This window comes from Eimeria acervulina, genomic scaffold, assembly GCF_000499425.1.
Source record: "Eimeria acervulina Houghton genomic scaffold, Eah_scaff249, whole genome shotgun sequence".
Lineage (NCBI taxonomy): Eukaryota > Apicomplexa > Conoidasida > Eucoccidiorida > Eimeriidae > Eimeria > Eimeria acervulina.
Window position 1 is genome coordinate 19444 of NW_013549971.1, and position 25523 is coordinate 44966.

A 25523-nucleotide genomic window follows, 5' to 3' on the forward strand; every position below is an offset into this window, starting at 1 on the left:
TGCACCATTTCATGCGATGATGCCTTGCAACCAAAGTTGCAGTTTACCATTGTTGCAGGGCCTGTCCGAAGTTCGTTTATTGACTTTACCGCGTGCAGGCTGCCTACGAAGGACCAAGTAAGAGATAAACAATGGACAACAATGCCCGCAGAAGAAGAAATGGAGGCATTGGCTGAGCTTGCATGTGGAGTTGCCCTGCCGCACTAACCGCAGGAATGTGCGTTGCAACGCGTGTAGGACGCCTCTTCTCAGAGCAACCCAAAACCTGTGCTCAGGGCGCATGGCGACTGGATGGGTGGATACTTGTTTTTCGTAGAATTCCTGTCATAAGTATTTTGATTCTGTTGCAGCTCACTGGGGTCTTCGAGTATGATCGACGACGCGTCTTGCACTTGGTGGCACCGCATGGTTCAGGGGGGCACACGCGAGCAAATAACCCACCCACCACAGTTGAAGGGTCTGACGCATAGCAGTAACTAGTACCGAAGGCACTTTGGAAAAATATGAACAGGTAAATCTTTAGATGCTCCGCAAGCATTTTTGCCAAAAGCTCAGCGCTTGTCTCCACTCGTGTAAGGGATAGTGATCTGGCTCTGCCCTCCCCTGGGGGAACAACCAACGGGTAAGCGCCTCAACGCATTTGAACGAAGGCAATGCCTGCTTTCCATTTAGTCGAAAATGTCTTTACTGGCAAAACAATTCATGGAGAATGCCTCCGCCTTTGCCGGCCGTCCGTATATAGCGGGAGCCGTCATACAGCGACAGAGGAGGACTTTCGTGCTACTCTTGAGTTGTATTTTTGACTTTAAAATGCACCTGAAGACCTACAGCTGCCCTCGGCATCATATTTATTAGGGTGTAGGGATTAAGGTTAAAACGAAGGCCCTTCCTCAAGACACAGGCATTCGGCAGGATGCGCAGCGGAGAGGGGACAGTGAGGTGAAAGGGTTGAACTCGCCGGGATGATGGCGTCCTTCCGCAGCACACAAAAACGCAATCTAAAAAAAATAATTGAGCTTCGGTGTGATGCAGAAGGCCGCTATCTCATTGCAATGTAAGGGGGCTAACACCCCAGTGCTGGTAAGTTTAGAAACACATTTTACGATAGAGATTTTTATAAGCTCCAGCAAACGGCTGCTGCAACTATGAAGGCCCAAAAATAGTGAAATCCCTTCTAGTGTCAATTCCGACCTGCACGAAAGGTGCAACATCTTGGAGGGAAAAACAACCGCTTGCATCGCCTTGGCTGCGACGGAATGAAGCGATTTTGGCAATGACTCAGATATACCCTATGGATATTGTCAACTGTCATCGCTCTAGAATTGCAAGGCGCAAAAGCAACTTGGGCATTGCTTGTGACATCAGGTAGCTAAGGGTTGAGGACTAGGGATTCCAGTTTTCAGTTTTGCTGTTGAGCGTAGTGTTCGTGCTCGGTGGCAAGTTGCAGCGCCGTCAGAACCCATAGCAAAACTAGCCTTTAGCGGCAGTACGACTAATAGCAGCCACTCACTCGGAGTAACAGGATCAGGGCTATTGAGCGTTACTGGAACGCAGCACATCTGCATCAAGTCCCCTCGCGTCCGTCACCAGGCAAGTAAACGTATGCTATCGGGTGACGATAGCAAACGCTTACGTGCCTGGTTCCCGTGTTTGCCCCTGGCCTGACAGGGGAGTGCAAACAGGCAGGCATTCTAGTTTAATGCATATTGCTATCTGCGACCAACAGCAAGCTAAACGAGTGTTTGGGGCTCACAAAGTGTGGTTTCCTAGCGGTTCCGTTCCGCTCCTGTATTTCAGGTTGCCCGGAGTAGGAAAGGGCAATCGAATCTCTGGTAGTGAATGCCTACAGAAGCAGAAAACAAATACGTCTCTCCTCTCAGTACACAGCGAGCAGTAGCGTACGGGGTGCGGGGTTCGAACCCGCGGCCTTCTGCGTGTAAAGCAGACGTGATAACCACTACACCAACCCCGCGGCGGTGGCATGTTTCTACTCCCGGCTGGGCAACAACGCCAGTACGTAGTCAGCTTAACGTACGTTTGGGGGACGACAGGAACTTATTTCAACGTTTTAGTATAAACAAAATTAATGAGAATTCACCAAGTTTGTGCGGGTGGATTTCGGGCCTACTGGGAGTCATTGACCGCCCTGGGATCCGTTCTCAGATGCAGGGTTAGGTGCTATACATTTACACTATTCTGAAAAAACACACAGTTGGAACTGCATCATCGTGCTTCGAACTGCACGCATGTGGGCAATCAGGAAACACAATCAGTGGAAGCAGCTGCAGATGTACAGACCTGCTGGACGACCTGCGCTGCCCGTGTTTGGGGCCTCCAAAGGACGGGAGCAGCTAGGGAAGGCAAGCAATATTCTTTCGAGGGTCTGTTTAGTTGCTTAAAACTTAAAAAGCCGAGGAAAACATCGAATTTCAGCGTTGGGCGTGTACATGCTGGGTATTTCATGGCTTATCCACTGGTGTAATCATTGCAGCCCGCAGCAGACTGCTGCGTGTTCACTGGAACAGCGGCTTTTGCGTGCACTGAAACCCAATATTTTAACTTGAAATTCGTTTTTTTAAACAAAGTTAAAATTTTTTCATTGTCTTGGCAAGGTCTCTGAGCTTGTTCCGGTCCCACACTACCACTCTGCCTCGTTGCATTCAGTCTCCCGCCGACACACTTTGTACTGGACAGTGCTCTCAGCTACCACTGCTTGTCTGTCCTTTGTACGCCTATTTAGGTGCACACTCGATAAATACACCCTACACTTAGCGCATATCAAAGAACTGCCTATTCCTTCTATAGGGGGAAGAGTAATGACAATTCTTCTTCCGATGAGGGCCCCTTGCGGGTCAACGCCCCGACAACAGTACCAGTCTCACACCAGCCCCAGACCCTACGTAGCTGCCGACCACTCTCAGCCTGATGGACTTATTTCCTGCCTGAAGTGACTTGATTTATTTCTAATAATAATTTATTTTTACTCTCTCTGCCGGGTAGACCTCTACAGGCCAAATTTGAGTGCTATTGTACTGCCTCTGCACTACACACTTGCCGCAACGGTCGCCGAATTCATTTCCTTTCTGGACTCGAGCGTCAAGGTCAACGTACCTCCGTGAAGACACAGCCAGACAAGTGTCACTGAAGAGTCACATCGCAAAGCCCGACCCTGCCTAGGCAAGTTGGGTTGGAACAGAAACCTTGATTGTCCTTACCATAGTTCTACACAGCCCCAGCTGCCGTCCCATTGGGCAGCACCCACACAACAGGTCAGAGAGAAGCTACTCAAGTTGAAACTTGGCTTTTTTGGGGGTCATTTGTCCTTCTTACCTTGGCTGACGGCTGCTCTTGTTGCATTCCAAGCTAGTGGGAGGTTCTGCAACTCCACGCGGCGCAGCGTTTGGAACGAACTCTTCTTATCACTTCGCCTTGGCGGCTTCCCCTGTTTGGCTCGCAAGTCTTAAATTTGTATCTGTCTAATAGGTGGAAATGGGTGCTGTTGCTGTTGTCCCCTTACGTGTTTCTGCCTTTGAATCTTCTGCGTGACGGTTTCTACCTGTCATGATCGGGCAGCAAGGGCAGCTTTAACACCCAGACCGTCCGTCCCGATCCAGTCCCCTAGGCCCCTTACCGGATCTCTAAAATGGCTGCAGGAGGCTTTTCCAGTTTGAAGATCTTGCCTTCGGCTCAAGATGAAACCGACAGGCAGTATTCCAGCAGTACCGTCGCTTCTGCCAGTGGCGGCGAAAGCCTCTCTACTCCGGACACCCTCTTGCTTCTCCCCACTCCCCAGCCACAGCAAGAAGTCAAATCAGAAGTTTCAGCGGCAACAACAGCGATTGAAACAGCCCCGCTTAGCTGGAAACCGCCTGCTGCAGTGCAGTGCAACCTGGGGAGCCCCCACGCGAGGCCCACCGGGACTCACGAGGAGGCTGAGGACTGCAGCAACAACCCGCAGACTTCGTATTCCCCCTACAGCCTGCGCCGTTCCAGTAGCAGGATTGGGCCCAGCGGCAGCAGTGCTACAGTTGGGAATCCAGCTGCATCTTCTCTCGTAAGCCTTCCCAGTGCCTCGCGGCCGCAGCCCTTGTCAGTTTGTTTACCTTCTAGCAGCAGCAACAGCAGCGGTAACGGCTGCTTGAACAGCCCTTCTCGTTTGCGCGTGCCCACAGCGGAGCACCAGCAGAAGCAGCAGCTACTACAACTACCGCAGGACCAGCCTGTAAGCTGCATTATCGTCGAGGGGTTTTCCGGCGAGGTGGCTTACATAGAATTCGTACCTCAGGGGGATCACACCGGACTGCAGCTGCTTGCGAGAGCACGGAGACGCGGCAAAAGTTCCGCTTTGCTGCGAGTTGCTGCTGCTGCATTCGAGCCCCCCACAGCATCAGAAGCAAAAGGACCGCATGAAGCAACAGAAACAGCTGCCACTGCTGCGAGGAAACCTCATGCTTCTACCATAGCTGTGCAGCAGCTAAAACCACTGCTACAGCACTCTCCCATTTTAGCTGATGCTAGGGAGCGCGGGGTTGGAGGTAGTGCAACAAGTCCGAGCAGCAGCAGCAGCAGCGCCAGTAGGGGCAGCCCGCGCTGCTGGGTCGTTGGGTATGAGGAGTTGATCGAAGGACTATTACCGGCCTGGAGATCTTTGAGCGATGTAGGACACTTCAATAGATGGCCTCTGTTTGTTTGTTTGCTCTCCTTGTGGCGTTCCGCTCTCCCTCTAGCTCTGTATGTGGCTCTGTATCTAGACAGTTTCTCTACTGGTGCTTCTCTGTACACCGGTCCTTGCTTCTCCCTGTATCCGTTTATATCTTTTGTCTCTGTTGTTAGCTCTGTGTTTTTTAACGTGCTTGTTTTGTCTCTCTGGATTTCTTCTTCTCTGAATGTTTGGTTCTTCTAGGGTTGCGCTCTTGGCTTGCTTCTCGACCCTTCGTGTTTCCGTCTTCCCTGGTTCTGCAGCGGCTGCCTCTGTATCATTTTTCACTATCTACTCCATACTTTGCTTCTTCAGGCATCCCGTACTTGTTTGATAAGTGCTGTAAATCTCTCCACTTGGCAGTCCTTCCTGCATCTTCTCGGCTTCTCTCAAAGCGCCGTTCTTCTGCCGCGTCTGCTGCAAGCCATAACAACCCAAGGAGGTATCCACATTTCTTAAGAAGCACTTTCTTCCCTTGAGGCTTTGCAACCTCGAAAACACCCCTGCATTTTGTCAACCCTAAAAGTAACTCCTCTGCAACTGCTGCTTCCGTGGAGGGCTGAGAGCTGCAGCCCCTAGCAATTTGCTCTATGCGACGCAGAAAAAGGGGACCGGTCGCTACGCCACAGATTAAAGAAAGCCCTGAGCACTTTGCAGGGCTTTCGAGTCCAGCTCGAAGATCAGCAGCAGCTGCTGGCAAAGACACGCTTTCTCCGCCGCAGCACCAGCAGCAGCAGCAGCAGCGAGCCTCAAGAGGCGCTACAAAAAATTATACAGTGCTATGTGGAGATATCAAGGCTGGCAGAAGAGACGCACGCTGCTGCTGAGGGGCTACTGCGCCACGTTAGGAACGGCAAGCAGCTTCAGCAGCAACTGCAGCAGCAGCAGCTCCACTTTGCAGCTGCTCTTGGCAGAGTTGACTCCTTCGCTCATTCTCTGCAGCAGCTGCAACAGCTTGCTAGGCAAGAGGAACATCAGCTGCAACAGCTGCAACAGCAGCAAAAACAACGCAACTGGAAACTCATGGACCAGTGGTCATCTGGGGAAATTGAGATGCAGCAACAGCTGTTGAAAACGGTCCTGCAAATTGCGGCAGCAGACGCAAAGCATCTGGATGAACTAAGAGACGCCTGGATACAGGTGAATGCCGGAACCCCATCCCTGCCGTTTCTCGTGCTGCAGTCGCACACTGTCATGTTGCTTGCTGATGTATTTCGTCACCTTGTTTCATTGATGCCGTCGCATACGCTAGTGCTGTTTTGGTTGGTGTTGCTGCTCCTGCTGCTGCAGCTTACTTGCTTGTGCGCGCTGCCACGGACACTTGCCGAAGAGGCGGCGGAAATAACGCAGGCACGATTCACCGAAGAGACAGAAGCAGACAGTCTGGTTGATACGCTGTCTGGAGATGGGTCACTTGCTAAAAGAATTGGGTTTACCAAAGAGAAGGCCCCAAGCCTGCTACTGCTTTGCCTTATGCTAGGTGGGCAGCGGCAGCAGCTGTAGTGGTCTAACCCAGAGCAAGAAAAAGCGGCATAAGCAAAAGGCAGCACGAAATACAGAGTCACGGGTAACAAGCAACACTCCGAAAAATCAATATGGTGTTCTGTTTTGTTTCCGCAGAAGCAGACGAGCTAGCAGGGTGGGTTCTTCAATGGATTGATGCATGCATGCCCATCGCAGCATCTCCTGCAGAAACGGGCTGTTCAAACGAAGGAAGAGGTCCTGATTGCAAAGACAGCTCAAGAAACGGCAGCTGGAATCCTGCTGCGGAAGCAGTAGCAGCGTTTAGTTCTGGCGTTGCAGCAGCGCAGAAGGGCATGCAGCCCGAAGCAGCTGTCTATACGTCAGAGATATATGCTCTCTTGAGGCGGCGTTTGCTGCGAATCCGCGCCTGCAGTCATCAGAGTAGCAGCCGCAGCAAGATACCGAAGCCTTGTGGCAGCCGGTCTGCTACAGCCTCTCCGCCCCACAGCATGCAGCAAGGATCGCACAGAAGCAGCTCTCCGAGCACCGAGGACGCCCTTCTTTTGGAACGTCAGCAACACGAACAATACGTAACGACTGCAGCATCCGCTCCCGCTGCTCCTGACGAGGCGCATTCGGCTGCTGCTTCAGGTCCAGGGGAAGGAAAAATTGGCAGGAACCCCAAGCCTGTCGCAACGAGCATCTGTCCCTCCCCAGCGCGCAGCCGCAGCTGCACTACGGATACGCACGCTGCAAAGCCCACCTCTCACTGTCACAAGCAGCAGAACCAGCAACACAATGGTGCAGCCGCTTCTGCTGCTCAGAGGTCTCCTAGTGCTTCTGCAGCTTACGCAGGTAGCATCTTGGACATGATTAAGCCCCTGCTTGTATCAGAAGAGGAAGCGCAGCTGGAAAGTCAAGTTAGGACGCATGACTTGTTGCTACTGCAGCGGCAGCAGCAGCACCTGCAACACGTGTGGCAACCGCAGCAGCCGCATCAGCAGCGGTTTAGCGAGCAGCTGGCTGACGTTCTGACCCCCTCACAGGTGTCTATCACGTCTCCGCAAAAGCACCAGCCGTACAACGGCGCAGACCAGGCACTTCAGCAGCAATTGCTACTCCTACAGGAGGAGGAACGGCTTCTGCAGCTGCAACAGCAGCAATCACAGCAGCAGGCGGATCGACAGAGTTTCGAACAACTGATGCGCTCGCAGATGCTTCCAGAGATGCCCCACATGCAACCTCCTAAAGGGCATCCGGTCTTGCAGGCGAACGACACAGAGACAGCGCTGCACCGGGAGATGATGTTCTTGCACCAGAAAGAGCAGCAACTGCAGCAGCGTAGACTTCAGCTGCTGGCTATGACCCAGGCAACAGCAGCTGCTACGGCCGCTGCGAAGCCGAGACGCAGCGGCCGACGCGTGGCTTCTCCACGAAGAAGGCAGTTGTCAATGAGACGGCGCCAGCAGCAGGCTGGTGTGTTTGCTGCAGTTCCCCCCAAAAGCAGCAGCAGCAGCAGGTCTCCCAGTTCTCGAGTGTCAACAGTGAAAGAAGAGAGGGAAGTGTCGCCCCAGCAGTGCAGGCAGCAGGCGAGTGAAACCAAAGCGAAACCTCCACCAGCAGAAAGAAGGAGCAGGAGTGTTGCGGCTAAGCCTGCAGCTGTGGGGCCGCGCTACAGCAGCCCCCAGCAGCACCAAGAGCAGGAACAGCGGGCCCTGAGAACTGTGTCAGCTGCCCATCTGACGAAGCAACAACAGGAGCATCTGCAGGAGCAACAACAGCACCTGCAGGAGCAACAGCAGCACATGCAGGAGCAGCACCTGCAGCTGCAGAAGGATGAGCAGCAGCAGGAATCCGAGAAATGTTCTGCTTTGGATCTGTGAGAGCCTTGCCCATTGCTGCTGCCACACATGTTGCAACAGCTGCTGCTGCCCGTGCCCCACTCTACGCACAGCTAGATTTGCGCTCTGTATTGTGACTATGCTGCTGCTGTTTATGGCTGCTCAGGACTCTTCAGCGGATCTTCAGAGTTCCTGCAACAGAAATCCGGGCGCAGAAGCAGGAAAGTGCAGCTGCAGCTGCTGCCGCTGCTGCTGCTGCCGCTGCTGCTGCTGTGCAAGCGGCACAGAGGCAGCAGCAGGGAATGGGCGTCTCTAGCGAAGAGCGCAAGGCATTGGCAGAGAAGCTAAGGAGGCTGGCACAGCAGCTGCAGGAAGATGAAGAGCTACAACAGGAGCAGCAAATACCCAGCAAGCAGCAGCGGCAGCAGCAGCAGCAGCAGGAGCATCACAACCAAAGACAGCAGCAGCACCAACAGCAGGTGTCGGAGAAACAAACGCTTCCGAACATGAGCGTGCACGCAGACAGCTCTGTCGCTGCGTCATTCCGAGCCAGGCGGACAAGCGGCAGCAGCAGCAGCTCACTTTGTACTGAACGGCTTGTTCCTTCACAGAAGCAGATGGAGAGGCACCGAGAAGGCAACAGCAACTGGGGCAGGGGCGGGGCTGCAACGCCCGGACGAAATCCAACGAGAGCAGGGAGGCCAGCAGAAGCAACAAATAAAGCTGCGCATGGCTCTGCCCTGTCTGCTGAGCAACTTCACCAGCCCTGCTCTCAACGCAGAGAATTGAAATCCCCTTACTGCGGGCATGGCGTCGCCGCAGCAGCAGAGCTAGCAGGAGCAGCAGCCGAGGAGTCCGCAGCAAGCAGAAGCGCCGTTCCTCCGACAGCAGAGAGAGACCAGCAAGCAAAAGTTCTTCAGGTGCTAGACATCCTCATGAGGCAGATTGAGGCGTCTCAAGGTATTGTTGCTGCAAGCGCGCCAACAGCAGCAGCAGCAGCAGTGGCAGCAGCAGCAGCAGCAGCAACGCAGAAAGGTTCTTCGTCGTTCTTTCCGGATGACCTTTCAGAGGAACCTGAGAAAGTGGGCCGTTGGGCGGCGCAAGGGAACCCAGCAACACAAGCAGTGTCAGCGCTTGCAGCCCCAGGGGGAGCAGTAGCGTTACCATCTAAAGTAGCAGCAAGACGTATTCACGAGAAAACCCCCAGTGTTGCGGTGGGCGTAAGGCGGCAAGGACAGCAGCAGGGTCTGACAGTTTCGGGTGTATCCGAGGGAGCAGAAGGCGCAGCGGAAGCATCACCAGAACACGAGCAGCAGACTTTTCCTACTTCCACATCATCGCTCGCAGAAAGCAGTAGCTATTGCAGCGGAGAATCCACCCCTAGGCATAATGAGCCCTTAGTGGCTTCCGGATCGTCAGTAGCAGCCGCAACCCGTCCAGTTTCCTTTAAACGAGAGCGGTCTGCAGGGACACCCAGGAGGCGGCAGCATGACCCGTATTCAGAAGCCGTGTTGCAGCTGCTGCACGACGAGAAACAGCACGAGAAGCAGCAGCAGCAGCAAAAGGCAGTCCGAAAAAACCATCTTGCCTCCGCCAACAAATTCCAGCAGCAGCAACCGCAACAAAAAGGGCCGATTGCTACTTCCGCTTCCCCACAGCTTCCCTCCTTATTCAAGAAGAAGGATCATTCTTTGCTGCAGCAGCACGTAGGTCCTGCACGGGCAGAGTCCCCAGAGCAGCACTCAGCAGCAAAACCGCCAACACCAAACGGCACTGGAGCAGCATCCTTGGCAGACAAAAGAGGAGCTGCAACACAACCACAAGCAGCAGTAGCAGCGGCTGGGGGAGCCACAGCTGCGCTCTCTGTTGTGGGAAAAGCAGCATCTGCAGAACTCATCACTTCAATAAATTCACAAGGGCAACAGCAACAACGCCAGGAGCAGCACCCCTTTTGCGAAGCGCCAGCAAACATTTCTGTAGGAAGTCCCTCGCCTACATCCTCGGTCGGAGCAACAGCTATCGCTTCGGCATCAGTCACTCCAGCTAAAGCTGCTGTTGCACCAGCCTCAGAGTCTGATATAGCAGCAACTCCAAAGGCAGGTGTAGCTGCAGAAGCTGCAGAAGCAAAGACAGAAGCACCACCGCCAGGAAAAGCAACTGGCGAGAACAAGTCAGGTAAACAGCAGCAACAGCCTCAGGGAAAAGCAGTGCTTGCTGGGAAGACAGCACGGACCACCGACAGCAAGCGCCACACGCAACGCAACGCCATCAGCAGCAGCAACAGCAGCAGCAACAACAATAGCACTAACAACGGCAACAACAGCAACAGCAATACCAGCAGCAACAGCTACAGCAACGGCAGCAGCAGCAACAGCAGATCCGCCTGTTCCAAAACACTGTTAGCGAAGCGATGCGCGGAGCAGCCAGATGAGGCGGCAACTCAAACTGAGCAGTCGGTGCTTCAAAGGCGTGTACCTCAGCAGCAGTATTCAAGGCCGCAAGAGCAGCAGAAGAGAGCAGCAGCGAAACCAACGGCAGCAGCAGCGGGCAAGCCAAGCGTAAGCACTAATGCAGTCGCTTTTGCCCCTAGCTCCACGGGGCCCCAGCAACAGCAACGGCGAGAGCGGCACCTGCTGCTGCTGCAGCAGCAGCGGCAACGCTTGAGGCAGCAGCAGCAACTACAGCAGCAGCAGCAGCTAACTCCCCTGGATGAGCTGAAGCTCCGGAGAAACAAAGTCAAGGAAATGGCTCTGCAGCAAAGGCTAAAGGCTAGTGGATTGGCGTGAGCACTTTAAGGAATATATTCAAGCATGCATACTTAGAGGAAGAGAGACGGAGGCACAGAGAAGCACATGGCTACAAAACACCAGATTGAATTGCCTGCGCTACACTACATCTACGTGAATTGCTGGCGTGCTGCTCTCACCTTTGCGTCTGCCAATGCAGGAAGCGCCTGCAACATGAAGAGGAAGTTCCAGCAGATTCGCCCACTAAGGAATCTCCTGCGCCTCCGCGACCCTCTATAAAGGTGAGGGCATTTTCGTCCATCCTACCCCACAACACTGCAACTTTATGTCCCAAAGCCCGGCTGCATTGCATGCTAATCACACTTTCAGCATGCTCTTTGTTTCTGACAACGCAAGCAGAAAACGCCTGGGCGGTTCCTCTGGTAAAATGATCAGGGGGACGGAGATGCCGGCGCAAACACAAAAGCATGATCAGCAGGCACCAACCATCTCAAAAGTACACCTGGAACATGATGCGGCTTGGCTTTTCCTAATATTTATGTTCAGAGGAACGTAGCAGCATCAATAGCAACTGTGCGCCAAGCAGCCACTGCTGCTGCACCAGAAGCAGCCTCATCGACGGACAGATCGTTCAGAGAGCAGCAACAAATGCACCTCATGAGAGCAGAATCAACAGATGCAGCCGTTACTGCTGCTGTCCAAAAGGCAAAGAGGCGCCTTAGAAAAGAGAGAAGACATTTTCTACTGCAGCAAAAAATGTTACAGCACCCTCACTTGGCCACCCGGGATGTATGCAGCAGCTGCATCGCACAAGCCACTGTTCGTGGGGTTAATACTGCTCACGCTAAATCTGCTACAACAGCATCCTGCGGTGGTGCACCAGGAAGAACTCAGCTCATAGCACACGCAAGAGTGTTTGCTGCTGTTGCTGCCCCTGTGTTGCTTCTGTGTCCATCAGGAGTTGCTGCGAAGGAGAGACGCGCGCTTGATGGCTTTCGTGCGGCAGCAGCTGATGCTGCCGGAAGATCCAGCTACAGAAGAACTTGCTGTTTTTAGGTCGCCTAACGTGGTGTTGCTATCGAAAAAACAGCGCGATTCTCTCCTCCAGAGCAACAACAAAGCAAACAACAGCAAGAGTCCGCAGCAGGATCCGGAGCAGAACCCAGGGCAACAGCGGCAAGGGCAAGGAGTATTGTGTGCGGGAAAGTCGTCTCGCGGTTGTGGTGAGGTGGCTAACCTCTCCTTGACGCTACTTCAAGAAGAGGCACAACAGCAAGAGAAGCACGCCAGCAAGGGAACGCCTCTGCTGCTCTCGGCTCGTAGTCCAGGAGCAGCAGCTGCTGCTGCAGCTGCGGCGGTGTTGATGCTGCCAGCCCATCCAGTCTTCCCGTGCAGCTCCAGCAGCACTACGCCTCCCCCGTCAGAGCACCATCAACACCTGGTGAATCAGCAGCGGGAAAAGTGCTGGTCTGATGCAGCCTTTGGTGCTGCCGCAACAGCACCAGCGGCTGCTTCTGCGGCGGCAGCAGCAGAAAATCGGCTATCTTCAAAACAAGTTATCAGCGCAGTCGCAACTCCTCGAAGCTGCGTTGAAACGTTTCCCCTAACTCCTATGGCCGTTGGTTCAGGACCATCCGGGCAAGCTGCCGCTGCTTCTACACCTGCTGCTACTGCTGCTCCCCACATAGGACAGCGCCTGGAGGCAGTCAAGCAGTGCGCCAACCGCGTCCGTGAAGCCCTTCGCCTTGAAAGCAAAATATCAGCACTGCTTACTCACACAGAACGCAGCAGCAGGCGCAGCAGCTGCAGCAGCCGCAGCAGCAGCACTGACAAGCTGCTGGATGGGCTGAAGGAAACGTTTGCAACTCCGCGACCAGCGGCCCCTAGGAACGAGAGCGTGGAGTTACCTCCTCAATTGCAGCCCGGCAATAAAAGCGGCCACAAGAATAGCCTAAAAGTCATTACTCCGCGGAAGGTGTCCACTGGTAGTGGCGAATGGGTGACTTCTGCCACACAGGAGCACCTCCACCACATTCAGGAACCGCTGCAAGAGCAACGACAGCAACAGCAAGCTCTGCCGCGCTATGAGGATAACGACTGCAGTTCCTCGAGCAGAGAATCGTTTGTCCCCAGTGGACAAGGAACCCCTGGTCTCGTGACTCGGTCCCTGCAGTGTACGCCGAGAGCATCAACTGACCGCAGCAGGAATTCTAGAGGAGCCCAGCTGATCAGCTCTGGAGCAAGTGGTCCCGTTGTCGTACTCAATACAGCGACAGCATCGAATGCAGCAGCAAGTGCTGAAGCAGAAAAAGCAGCAGAAGAAACGGTTTCAACTAAGCAACAGGACAGAGTCGTTGTGCGTCTTTCTCTTGGTGGCTTGGCGTGTTCGTCCGTTTCGAAAAGTCCACGTGCTGCCGCCGCCCAAGCACATGATACATTTAAGCAGGAAGAGCTGCACAAGAGACATCTGGAAAAGGACCCACCACCGCAGCAGCAAATGGAATCCGCGAGAAGGAATTCATTTGTGCATTCTCTCAAGGCTAGAGCAGATGCTTATCGCGACCAACAGCAACAGCAACAGCAACAGCAAGACGGAATCCCCATCACCCCCAAGAGCAGCATATTCAGGACAGCAATTTCACAAGCCTCTAGCAGCTCAAGTTGCAGCTCGCTAGTGAGCAGCACTAGCAGCAGCGGCAGCGCAGCAACAGGTGCGGCGCATTGGCCCCAGAAGGTGTTAGCGAAGTTGCCCCCGGAAGTCGACCGTTCAGCGGGTGGGACTGGCTGCGCTGAACGACGACTGGAGGCTCCGAGGGAGGCTTCTGCAAGAGGTGCAACCCGCCTAAATCATGACGATGAGGGGGATGATAGAGAAATGGAGCTGTTGCTATCGGAACAGGCTCAGTGCTCTTTTAACGATTGGGTGAGGTCCCCTATGCAGTGAGCAACTAAAAGGTAGCAGTAGCAACTGCACCGCAAGCAGCAACCATACAGCGGCAAATTTTCCTCAAGCCTCTGCCGGTGGTGGACGGAGTGCTTGCCTCTGTTCCCGACGTGGCACTATGTGGAGACCCACGTCAGCACAGCCCTCTTGCTATAAAAATAATCAAGCAGTTCGGCTTGTGCCTTCGTTCCTTTGTAACCCGACTGTTCTAATTTGCGCCGTATGTAGACTAAAGTATTTTGCGCTACATAGGATCCTCCGTCTTCTGAGATATGTGTAACAGTGCAACACGGGGACTGTGTGCAAGACTGAACTCAAGTGCTCAAATCAAATGAGCAGAAGAGAAAGCGAGCACACAATTGAACTCATCAAAATGCAGCATGAGACAAATATGTTGGCCAAGAACGAATCGGCTACGATGAAAAGCTGATGTATAAGTCGAAGACGTATACACGAACAGACGGGTGGGCGCAAGCCAAGCAAGTGGACGTATGCGGTAAAGTTGATTATATGTAACTAGCAGATATTTTAGTGAAATTGGAACGTGTTCGTTTCTCTAGTGTGTCTCGCAGCTAAGGAGAAGACAGCTTTGTGCGGTGTAGCGGCCAAACTGTCAAGCCACAAACCCCTCTACCGCCACTGCTACACTCCTTATAACCTTGGTGGTGGTATACCAGAAATAGGACCCATGAGCAGGGTCCCTACTGGGATGCAATTCAGATCACCTGGCATGCCCACATAAGCACTACGCCAGGAGTACGGTCTGCAATAAGCAAAATCGTGAAGTTATCCCAATGCTGTTTTTCATTGGGTATACAAACTCCTTTGCGGAAACCGCAGTGCGTTGTTCCTTCGCTGCCTTCAAGACAGCCTCTAACGACTTATGTTGGATAAACATCCCGTGCCTTCTGAAAGAGTGATTTGAGTTGACGAAAACCCTCGACAACGGCTGGAGGATATTACCTTACAGAAAGAAATAGCGACGGTAGAACCTAGCAAGCTAACATAACAGGCATCAACGAAATGCTCAATAACATTGGAGACAATATCGCTGCGTAAGAAACTTACTTCCTCCACCTGGAGCGTGAGTTACCCATTCAACTGCGCATCCACTTTCTGCATGCCTCCATTGCCTGGCAACTCCATTGCCTCCAATGACTGCTGTGTTAAAGCTCAAACCTCCGTGTTTTTCTTGACTTCTAGATCTGGAAGTTCGTAGGGCGTGTCAGGGTCGGCAAATAGCACTGGTAAGGATGACTCCTCATGTTGCTCGTGTGCGTCTCCTCTAAGCGGACAACGACAGTGCGGGGGAAGCTTTATAGCAGCAAGAAGTGCAGAACGTACCCCTGCCTCGAAGCTGATGAATAGCTAAACGGGATTTTGCAGCTGCGCATCCTTCCCGCGCGTTCTCACAAGTGCCAACGGGTCTTCGATTTGCTCCCTCCCCGTTGGCCTGCTACGGAGTTAATACGTCCAAAGGTGGACCTCCTTCAGGCTGCTGGGCATTCATTCGACCTTAAAGGAAGGATCTAATACAAAAGGAAGGATCTACTACAAAGCATACATTGTGATGGAGTCTTTGGAGGGCACTGGCAGACGGGGAAAACTGCAGGCACTTTGCAGCCAACGTCAGGAAAGGCCAAGAAAAGACGAGCCAAAGGTGGTGGATTAACGTAAAAGTCTTCCTTTTTGTTTTCATTAAAGAATTGTATGAAATAGCTTGATGGTTAGTGAGCTGGGTAATAGTGTTGTAGCTTCCCCGTCGACCGATTCGTCAACAATCTACCTCCGAAGCTTCACAGGTGCCTTGCATGGTGACATTTCGACCTGCGCTTTCCATTGACTCTACTCCCTAACTGAAATGTAGTCCTCTCGCCTACACAATTCTGAAAGTTGCTTTAGTTCTGCCGCTCCCGCGCCTGCTTGTTGATAGGAGTTGTCATTTGTTCGGCAGCTGCACATCTGTGAAGCTGCGTTCTCCTCGTGAAATTGCATTTGATCCCTCGATATCATGTGGGGCAAACTTTCGTGCAGCACAAACAACTATTCGCCGAGAGTGTACACCTAAAGCAAGTAATGGACTCGCTTTCCCACGCAACACGGTTCTTTTCAATTCGCATTCCAACTCGTCACAGGATCAAAAGGAGGAGACTTACTTCAGTAACTGCTGGGCGCGTGCTCGTCTGTTGGGCCCGTATAAAAAGGTAGTTTTATTTGCAAGATTGCCGTCAAGTGTGCTGCTGCAACAGCAATTGTCAGGAGCCCGTATACCACAAATGCACAACACTGTCCCGGTAGGAGTGCTGTCTCGTGGCATAGAACTTACAAAAAAAAACTAGCAGACTATAATAGGAATAATGCAACAATTACAAGATCATTGTAAGGGATTCCCTCCCTTAGCAGCACCAGCATTTGTTTCCTTTTAGCGTTTAACCGTTTCTTGAAGTTGTTAGCATTTGCTTCCTCTTGCTGCTTCGTAGCCGCCAGTACTGCTTTTGGCGTCCAGTTTTCCGCAATTCGGTATAGCCTTCGAACGTTTGCGTACTTTGTAGTATTATCAAATTCACTGAATATACGCGCAGCTGTTCTCGTCAGAGCTCGGGTTTGAAATTGCTCTCCAGTATATGGAATCTTGTAGTTGGCAGCAGGCGGAGTGGCGTCGTCTCCTTCGAAGGGTTGGAGGAAAGACTCAAAATAATATCGGGCCACCAAGTTGTAAACAGTATGTTTGTTCTCAATAGCCAACATAAATGTGAGCTTGTCAGTTAACATTTCATTGACCTTCTGCTTGCTCTCACCGCCAAACAGCCCCACGGCTTTCAAGAAGTGAGCTGCCGACAAGCCGTCTTCTACCTTTCCCTCGAGCCCTTCAACATCGGGATAACTAAGAGGCTCGTCGTGACCAGGAACAGGGATCGGCACGTCGAAGTCTTCTGTTATATAGAGGAACCACTCAAACTCCTCTAGCCGAAGCGTGACTGTGCGGCAAATGCACCGTAGCAGCTGCAGGTGCCTAGCGAAATCCCTCCGCGCCGCTACAGAAGAATCAGGTGGAACTTTGCATCTCCGCATCCTGGATACGTGGGCCCTGATAGTCGCCAATGGGTCTGGAGGAGGCAATTGACCGTCTGCAAGCGACGGTGTGAAGTGTTTTTGAAATGCTTGCCGCGCTGGCAATCCTGAGGATTCCCAGGCTTCTTCCATCGCCTCTGCTGCTGTGTTGAGACTGTTGAGGTATTTCTGCATGCTTACATCGTCCAGTGGTAGATGATGCGTCTTCAGGTTGGGTCCGAACCTCGGAGACACACTGTAGCAAACCTCCAGCAACAGTACGAAAAATAGGACAGCAGCGAGCAACGGTTTAGCCACTCCAAACCCTTTCCCACTGGACTTCCAGCAAGGGAAAACTCCACCTTTTGTGGCCACTTTCTCGCCGTTGCCTGCATCTTGTGGGCTAGGCTGTGCTGCGCTACCACCCTCCTCAAGAGGGTTCAACTCCAACAAAGAAGAATCAGCGTCTCCCTGCTGGTCCTCCATTGCATAATGCAAAAAGATATAAATGGATACAAAGCATATAGGGGCTTTTCGGTGGGCTCGATCTCAAAACTCTTGAGAAGCATCGCAGAACGCTCTCTTTCTGAAGGGACGTGGGAAAGAGGACGGCTCTAGTTGGCAGTGTTACGGTGACGTTCGAATAACAGTTCTATGTTGAAATGAATTATAAACAAAAGCTACGGTAAAAATGGTTTCTATGTTTGCACTGAATACGCAATGGCGCGCATCAGGGTAGAATGCCCGCCCTGAGGCAAGTTCGCGCACAAAGGAGACTGCGGGTCGGGCAACGACCGCCGTGTCTTGTTGCCCATTAGTTAGACTCAGGCAGTTCCAATTCAGATCTATTATTAAAAAGGGTATTTTCCGAACTTTTGGGGATCTGGTGGGACTACTTTTAATTCCGTCACCAGTTGTTGCGGTGCACGTGTTGTGCAACACTGTCATAAAGTACCTATTGTTCCCGATATCCCGCCATGGCACTTTAGCTCCAAAGGAAATACCCCAAACCCATATGCACCAATACTTTGGAACTGGGAACTAAAAGTATAAAAACCTGTTTTAAACTGCGAAGAATTTCGGCATTTCAGGTTTTCTTGTATATCAGGATCTGCTGGATCATTCGATATGCACATGCGCAGCACGAACAACTAATCGCCGAGGCGATGCACGTGAAACTCCTATTATGTTTGCTCTTCTACAAAACGAGGTTTTATCCTCATTCCGCACTCCGACCTTGTCATAGTGCAAAGAAAAGGAGACTGGTTTCAGTGGCTGTCGCGTGCATGCCCGTACGTTGGGCAAATATTCCACAAAAAGAGCTATGTGCAAGGTTGGTGTCAAACGTGCTAGTACAACAGCAACTTTCATGAGCCCATACACTACAAATGCGGAGCAGTGCCGCTGCCAAACTGGTATCAAGCGGCAGCGTGCGCACAAAAAAAAGCAAGCAGGCTATAGAAGGAATAACGCAATAATTACCAGGTCATCTGATGGTATGCCATCCTTTAGCAACGCCCGCATTTGTTCCCTTTTCATGTTCAACCGTTTTTCGAAATTGTCTGCATTTCCTTTCCGTTGGTTCTCCGTGGCTCTCACTACTCCTGTGGACGTCCAGTTCTCCGCAATTCGGTGAATCTTTCGCACGCTTTCGTAACTCGATGTGTTATCGGATTCACTGAATAAATGTGCAGCTGCTTTTATCAAAGCTCCAGTTTGAAATGACTCTCCATTATAAGGAATCTGGTACTTGGCAATTGGACGGGTGGGGTGGAGTGCATCGACGTCTCCAAAGGCTCGAAGGAAATACTGAAAGTAATATCGAACCACCAAGTTGTAGACGTCATGCTTATTCTCTACAGACAACAGAAATATAAGTCCTCTTGCTAATGTTCCATCCACTGGCTGCGTGCGTTCACCGCCAACCATCTCTAGGGAGGCCAAGAAGTCAACTGCCCGCATCCCAAAGCCCATGCTGTTATTGTCTTTTCCGTCAGAGTGACTATAAGGCTTTTCGTAACCAGGAACAGGGACAGGCACATCGAATTCCCTGTTCAATTTGGCGAGCCATTCCAATTCCTGCAGGCGAAGCGTGACTGCGCGGCAAATGCTACGTAGCAGCTGCAAGTGGTGCGCAAAGTCAATGCGAGCCTTCGGACAAGAGTCAGATGGAATTTTGCACTCTTGCATCTTGGCGATGTGGTCCCTGATAATTGCCAACGGATCTTCAGGGGGCTCTTGGTCGTCTTCAAGCGAAGGTGTGAAGTGTTTTATAAAAGCTTCCCGCACGGGCAATGCTGAGCTTTCCCATGTGTCATTCATCCCCTTCGCTGCTAAACTGAGATCATCCAAGTACTTATGCATGCAATTATCATCCAAAGATAGCCGTATCCTTTCACTGCGTAGGCCAAGTCTGTGGGATCTCCACCTGCTGGACACTAGGAGAAGGGCCCCCGACATCAGTAGCAATAAAAAAGCGGCAAGCAGTGGCTTAACCGCTCCAACCTGTTTTCCACTGGAGTTAAGGGAAAGAAAAACGCCGCCCTTCTTAGTAAGTTCGTCAACGTCGTCTGCATTGCCTGGCCCGGGCTGTGTTGCGTCAACGCCCCCCAGTTTCAGGTCCAAATCCTCCAACAACGAGGAACCTGAGTCTCCCCGCTGACCCTCCATTATCTAATGCAAAAATGGATTAACGGTCGCAAAGCATATGGTCGCCTTCGGGTGGGCTGGTGGGCAAAAGTCCAGAAAAACATAGCAGAACAGTCTCTACGAAACACACAGGAACCGAGGTGGCTCCTGTTGGTAGGGTGACGGTGGCATTCGAACAATGATTTTGTGCTGAAATGGACAAATAGGACAAAAACTAAGGGGAAAATAATTTCCGTGTAAGCATTGCACACACGCTGCGACACGTCAGGGGAGAATGCGTACCCTCGGTAATCTTGGCCCACAATAGAGACTGGTGATCGGGCGAAGGCCGCTGTGACTTGCAAGCAACTGTGTGACTGGAGGGGCTTTCAAGGCAAGCATGGTGTTTGAAAGTTAGTTCTTGAAGTTTTTCTGATCTAATGGCATTCGGTTGCCCTTGGAAGTCCTTCACGAGCTGCTACGGTGTGTCGTGCAGCCTTGTCTTACACATGCGATCTTTATGTCTGTTCACGGCTCCAGCTGTGCAACTCCGAAGGGAAAATTACGCACCCATGGGCTCCAACACGTTGCAAGTGGTAAATAAAAGCACGAAAAAGTGATTCCTGCACTCGTTGGACCATCCGGAAAATACTCTGGCGCGGTGCGCGTCACTTACGCGCCAAGAAGACATATGCAAAATGACTAGTGGGCTCGCTTCATTATAGACAACAGGTTTACTACTCGCAGTGGCAGTTGGGTGCATGTTGAAACATGGTCTGTACCATGGCGTGGCGTGGTCTGTCCGAAGTTGGTGCATGTTGGTTTACCTAACTGCACGCTGCCTACTTTCGGCCCAGTGAGTGTTCAACAACTGTTTCAGTGTTAGTGCATACAGAAAAGGGTGCATGACTGTTCTTGCATGTGGAGCTGCTTTGTAGCAATTGTTGCAACGATTTGTTCTGCAACCCGTGCATCTGGTGGTCTCCCTGCCACTGATAAGTTGCGGTCTGTCGGCAAAATGAAGTTAGGTGATACCCCAGTGAGCGTAGGTTAGAGGGGCTAAGCTCTCGGCTGTCCTTCTCGGCTGCTCTCACCAGCGCTGGGTTTTTCTTGGCATATCGGCTCAGGTGCACTTCCGTTGCGCAGGTTCCTAGTGGATACAGCGAAGGCACTTTCATTTCTTAAGCATCTTCGCTGATAATCACTGCTATGGGCGATGCAACCCTGCTGTGGTGGAATGTTCGTTTCTCGCAGTTGCACACACTGACTACGCATTTTTTCCCAACTGTAACGACAGGTCTTGATCTAACCCGGGGACTGCCCTGAACTGCAAGACATCCAAAAGGTGTAAGAGTTCCTTGACCTCCCTTACAGCCACGAGGCATCTTGGGCATAGCGTTACGTGCGGCGGGGGTCTGGGTCTGGTTCGAAGAGGAGCAGGCCATGAGCTGTAGAGCATCTTGCTGCAACAACTGCTGCAAGGGAGCTGCACGTGCAAATGCTGCCAAGCCACCTTTGCTACACGCACGAATACTGCAAGCACTTGTTGAACACGTACGTGGCCCTTCATACTCAGCGTACCCGCAAGTAGACATAAAGGGACCAGTTTCACACAGATCCTGCTGCACAAGGTATGCTGAGCACCGCAGCACATGCCCTACGGGGCTGGTGCTGCGTGCAGAGAAGAGCCGGCCCGGCACTCCTGCTGCAAGGCAACAACAGAAGCAAGTTTACCCTATTGCAATTTTAATGCATGCACTAACTGCGTGGACAGTTGTTAAGCTTGGCCCTCTGTAACCAACTTACACGAGGGCAGACTGCAGATTGCTAATGCCACTGTGCAAATCGACACAAAACTTATCCATGATGCTTAAGCTGGCCGGAACTACAAGCCCCCAGAATAACGAGATAATGACAATAACCAACTGAAATACAGTGGGATAATATAGTTGCTCCTATATTTTCTCATTTTATTTTTACATTGCAGTTGTAGGCGGCATAGAACTCGCCAGGGTCCTCATTTCGCAACACTGGTTTGTGTGTTATTTTGTAAGCTATGCCTTTATGTCGTTCACATATAGGCTAAATGACTCGTTCACAATTGGCTTTGGCGAAAAGTAGGAAATGGGCAGTTAATGAAAACAGCGCCTTGACGCTGCGGGGCAGCGGAAGTCGCGTGCCGGCCCTGAGCTATAGAGGGTTTAATGGAGGTGTCTTTGGTGGGAAAGTGGAGCTTTGAGGCAAGCATTAGAAAATTTTGTTGGAAGTGGCAGAACTGAGCTTAGTAATGAACAATTTTCGCCAGCTTCTGTGCATTCGTCAGCGCCAGCGTTGTGAACACCTCCCACCCACGCTTCTTACTGCGTGGTAGCCGATTCAACCCTACTTCGGTCCACACTGTAGATCTATCGCTATAGTCAGAAAATCTTCCTTTGATTAAACCGAATAACGGGCAGAACCATTAATAAACGCATTAGCGCCTCATATTCTTAAGAGGGAAGACCGAGAATAATGCGACTCCCCTCGTGACCCGTTAGCGGGTTGAGCACCCCGACCGCGCCCTTTTCGAGCGGAGAGTGCCACTCCTCTGTGGCGCTGCACTACTTTACGATTTATTCAACATGCTCAGCTTCCCCACGCTTATCCAGAATATGTTCCACTTCCTAACTGCTAGTGGGGTTTCCTTGGTCACCCATAATCGGTAGCCAGGCCATAGCCATTTTCTTGCTTATTCCGCATTGGAGATTGTTGGGTGGCTGAAACGTCCTTCTCCGCCATCCCGACTCCTGCTGCAACAAATTTGTTTGGGTTGACCATCTCATCCGGGGATTCTTGTGCCTCCGCAGCTATACCCTAATTGCTCAGTAATATTTCATTAGCACCATCTACGTACGTACGCGCTCCACTTCATGAGCCCTTAACCAATCGAGCCCCAGCAATAAATCATACGATACTGCCGCCACCAAGTCAATCATTCGGAACGTCGTCTGCCTCAATTTGTATCTAGTTCTATTACGCCGCTGGCCCCTCTACCACGGTAAACTCAAATTCTTCAATCAACACTCGTCTACGAATCAAAACGCTCCACGCACTACGAACTGGCAAATATGCGCGAAGTCCTAAACACAACAATGTGGAACAACACTGTGCCGCAATCCGTAAGCTTGATATTGCCGTCACTTGTATATGGCACCGCACTCCGTGCTTTGACGGAAGATGAGTCAGTCTCGAACATCGTGGCCCACTACTTCTGGATCAGCCTCTCTAGGAGTGGACTCGTCTGACACGTACGCAATAGCCTTCTCCTTCTCTGTGCTTAGTGGTACCGCCTCCAAGACTGACGGCGATTCTCTCTTGCAAGTTCGGGACATAGGAATCCCCAACAAATTTGTGCTCTTGCGAGACTGGTATCTACACGCTGCACCGCGCATTGGGCCCCCTAGCTCGTGGAGCGCAATATATGCTGGATGGCTGAGGTGGCTGGCCTTTGTTGGGTTGTCCTGACCTCGTGCGAGCCGTCCCTGAAATCCACCAATACTCTAGTTTGGAATCGTTCAGCGTACCCTGTACGATTTCCCGTTTGCAGAGCTTTAGTTAACTCTACAAGAAAGTAATGCTTCTTCAATTTCCTGCAGAGTCTGTGCGCTTCCGTTGCGTTACCGTTCCCGGTCCATCTGATCTATACTCGTGAACTGTAGGTCTATTTCATTAAGGAAGGTTGCCATGTTGTGTCAGCCTTACAGAGGCAACTGCCTCGGCAACACGATTTGGGTTTGCCTCTGTCGAATACAGGATACTCCCTGGAAGTAGACTTAGGCGCGTTAATCACTCGACGGTCGCACCTCCGTCATTATCATCCGGCATTGCCGTGCAGCATGCAGTGTTCCCTCTCTCCTTCGACCTGTCGATGGCCCGCACCTAGGATGTTCTCGTTGTGTAGTATGTGCATGAGTGCATCTGTTTTTAACCACTTGGTTCCGATTGCAAAACAACATATTAATGTCTTCAGTTTCGGGTTCTAATATCCCGGAGCAGCCGCCAAATGTAGTGAACAGCTCTCACCCGCGCCTGTTACTACGTGCTACCCTATGTTCACAAATTTCGGCGCATACTCTACTATCTATCGCTATCATCAGCAAATCTTCACTTTATTAAACTAAATAACAGGCAGAGCCATTAACGAACACATTAGCGTTTCATCATCTTAAGAGGGAAGACCAAGAACAATAGAACTCCCCCAGTCACCCCGTAGCGTGCCAGCGCGTGGGCGGCAGTGCCACACTCTGCCAGTCCCGGACCCTTGCTGAGCAGCCTTAACATCAAGCCTTCTTCTTCTATCCAATGTTACTTGTTTCATTTCTATGAAAATTTGTTTGTTTTACTCTTTCTGCTCGATTGGCTGCTAGAGGACCGGCCTGAGCACCATTGTTATCCCGGTGCACTACAGCCGGTGATCCACCTCATGTGGGCCTGCTACCCGCCTGACACACTGAGCAGTGTATATATATTCTCTCTGAATTCGGTATTTTGACCCTGTTTTACAAAACTTGTGCCTTTCGCAGAAGGGCCTGTTCTTGCGCGAGGAAGACATCCCTCCCCGGCCATCCCGGTGTTGCCCCACTCCATTGAAATGGATTGGCATGGAGAAACGGGAACAAATGGGGGACTCAATACTTTTGATTTAGGAGCGCGGACCATGACCGCTGGGTTTGCATCCGCAAATTACTCCGCAAAAGAACCTCGCCACTGGGCCCTGGACTTCAGCCAGGAAAGCCTGAGTGATAACCTTCTAGTGGAGCTGCCAGACGAGGACGACGGAAATGTCTCAATAGAGAAGAACTCGGGCGGTGTGAGTGAACCTACACCCGTTGTGCATGCCGGTGATCCTGTCAGAGGGAGGCAACTGCTGACCGTTGGATCTGTTGCGCTCGTTGTAACGTTGCTGGTGTCCCTGGTAGCTGCGGTGGCGGTGAAGCAAAAAATGCACATACCTAAGCTTCCTACGCCCGATATGCAGAAGCCTTCAGAGCAATCAGAGGTGGATATCTGCATAAAGCAGTTCGAAAACAGCGTGGGTGAGCTGAACGAAGCATGGCAGGCGGCTTCGCACACTGTTCGCAAGGCATTTGAACATCATTTCAGTCCAGTTGGAAAAGGATTGCGCTTAAAGGGATCAGATGCTTGGGAGGTACTAAAGGATCAGAGGAATATTTTCTTTAAAAGTCTGCCTGAAGACGACTGCAGCGAGGAACAAAGGCGAGCCTTCGTTAAACAGGCCAAACTCATCACGGCCATCTTTGATGCATCAAGCGAGCGACTTCGTGCACTCGGAAGATTGGAGAGAATTTCCACTAAACACGGCATTCCTATTCCCCTCATAGACATGCCTGCTGGAGAACACTGGTGTACTTATGGACATCCTTCTCAGGGAGAACAGCCTGTCACTTTTAAAGAGTTTCTGAGGCTGCTTCCGCAGGATGGACAGGGATATATACCTGAAGACAACGATGATGACGATGATGAGGTGTTTGTTTCGGTTGTATCTATGAAAACAGCGGCGAAACTGGCAGATGTCATTCGAATAGAAGATGCCCAAAGGGAAGACGACAACTACATTTACCATTTTTTCGATCGGTTTGCAAATACTTTTGGCCTAAGTTTGGTGAAAATGACGGAAAGCGATGCGAAGAAAGCCGCATCATTTGTAACGGTGGGAGGCGAACTGCCTTTTCCTAGCGGGGACTTCCTTCGTTTCCTGAGAACCAGATTCAAGTCGACCTCCCACGGCTACATGGACCCGCTCATTTTCAAATCTCTGGAGAATAACTGGAATGAACAAAGATTAAACGATCTCATTGAACAAATTGTTGACGATCAGAGACGGAGAAGCCAAGACCTGGGCCAGCAGAAATTGATGACATTGATGAGTGTAAGCGAGGATGAAGACATGAAAGAAAACAGCCTTTTCGTGCTTGCGCTCTTTCTTCTCTAGAGGACATATATCCATCTGAATTGCAAAAAGAAGAAAACAGACGGGGAGGTGCGCCACACGCACACTAAGGGATCTGCTTGTGCTGCTCAAGAAGACCTAGGGTTTCAATTGCTCCCGGATTGGATTGGTTTAACTGCTACATCTTGAGTTTCAACAA

At 51.6% G+C, this 25523-nt stretch overlaps 4 protein-coding genes across 4 annotated transcripts; 2 read left to right on the top strand and 2 right to left on the bottom strand.

Moving 5' to 3' along the window:
- Positions 1-3643: 3643 nt before the first annotated feature.
- On the top strand, positions 3644-13695 carry EAH_00028400 (hypothetical protein, conserved; the record flags this gene model as incomplete). The annotated part of the gene is made up of 7 exons (XM_013396334.1): positions 3644-4222; positions 5372-5839; positions 5990-6179; positions 6320-8042; positions 8171-10786; positions 10951-11032; positions 11710-13695. The coding sequence occupies 7 exons, from the start codon at positions 3644-3646 to the stop codon at positions 13693-13695; spliced, it is 7644 nt and encodes a 2547-aa protein (XP_013251788.1).
- Positions 13696-16038: 2343 nt separating this feature from the next.
- Positions 16039-17232, bottom strand: EAH_00028410 (hypothetical protein, conserved; the record flags this gene model as incomplete). Its single annotated transcript, XM_013396335.1, has 1 exon — positions 16039-17232. One exon carries the CDS (start codon positions 17230-17232, stop codon positions 16039-16041), a length of 1194 nt encoding a protein of 397 aa, XP_013251789.1.
- A 969-nt stretch (positions 17233-18201) lies between these two features.
- Positions 18202-19416, bottom strand: EAH_00028420 (hypothetical protein, conserved; the record flags this gene model as incomplete). The annotated part of the gene is made up of 1 exon (XM_013396336.1): positions 18202-19416. The coding sequence occupies one exon, from the start codon at positions 19414-19416 to the stop codon at positions 18202-18204; it is 1215 nt and encodes a 404-aa protein (XP_013251790.1).
- A 4588-nt stretch (positions 19417-24004) lies between these two features.
- Positions 24005-25366, top strand: EAH_00028430 (hypothetical protein, conserved; the record flags this gene model as incomplete). Its single annotated transcript, XM_013396337.1, has 1 exon — positions 24005-25366. The coding sequence occupies one exon, from the start codon at positions 24005-24007 to the stop codon at positions 25364-25366; it is 1362 nt and encodes a 453-aa protein (XP_013251791.1).
- Between the last annotated feature and the right edge of the window lie 157 nt (positions 25367-25523).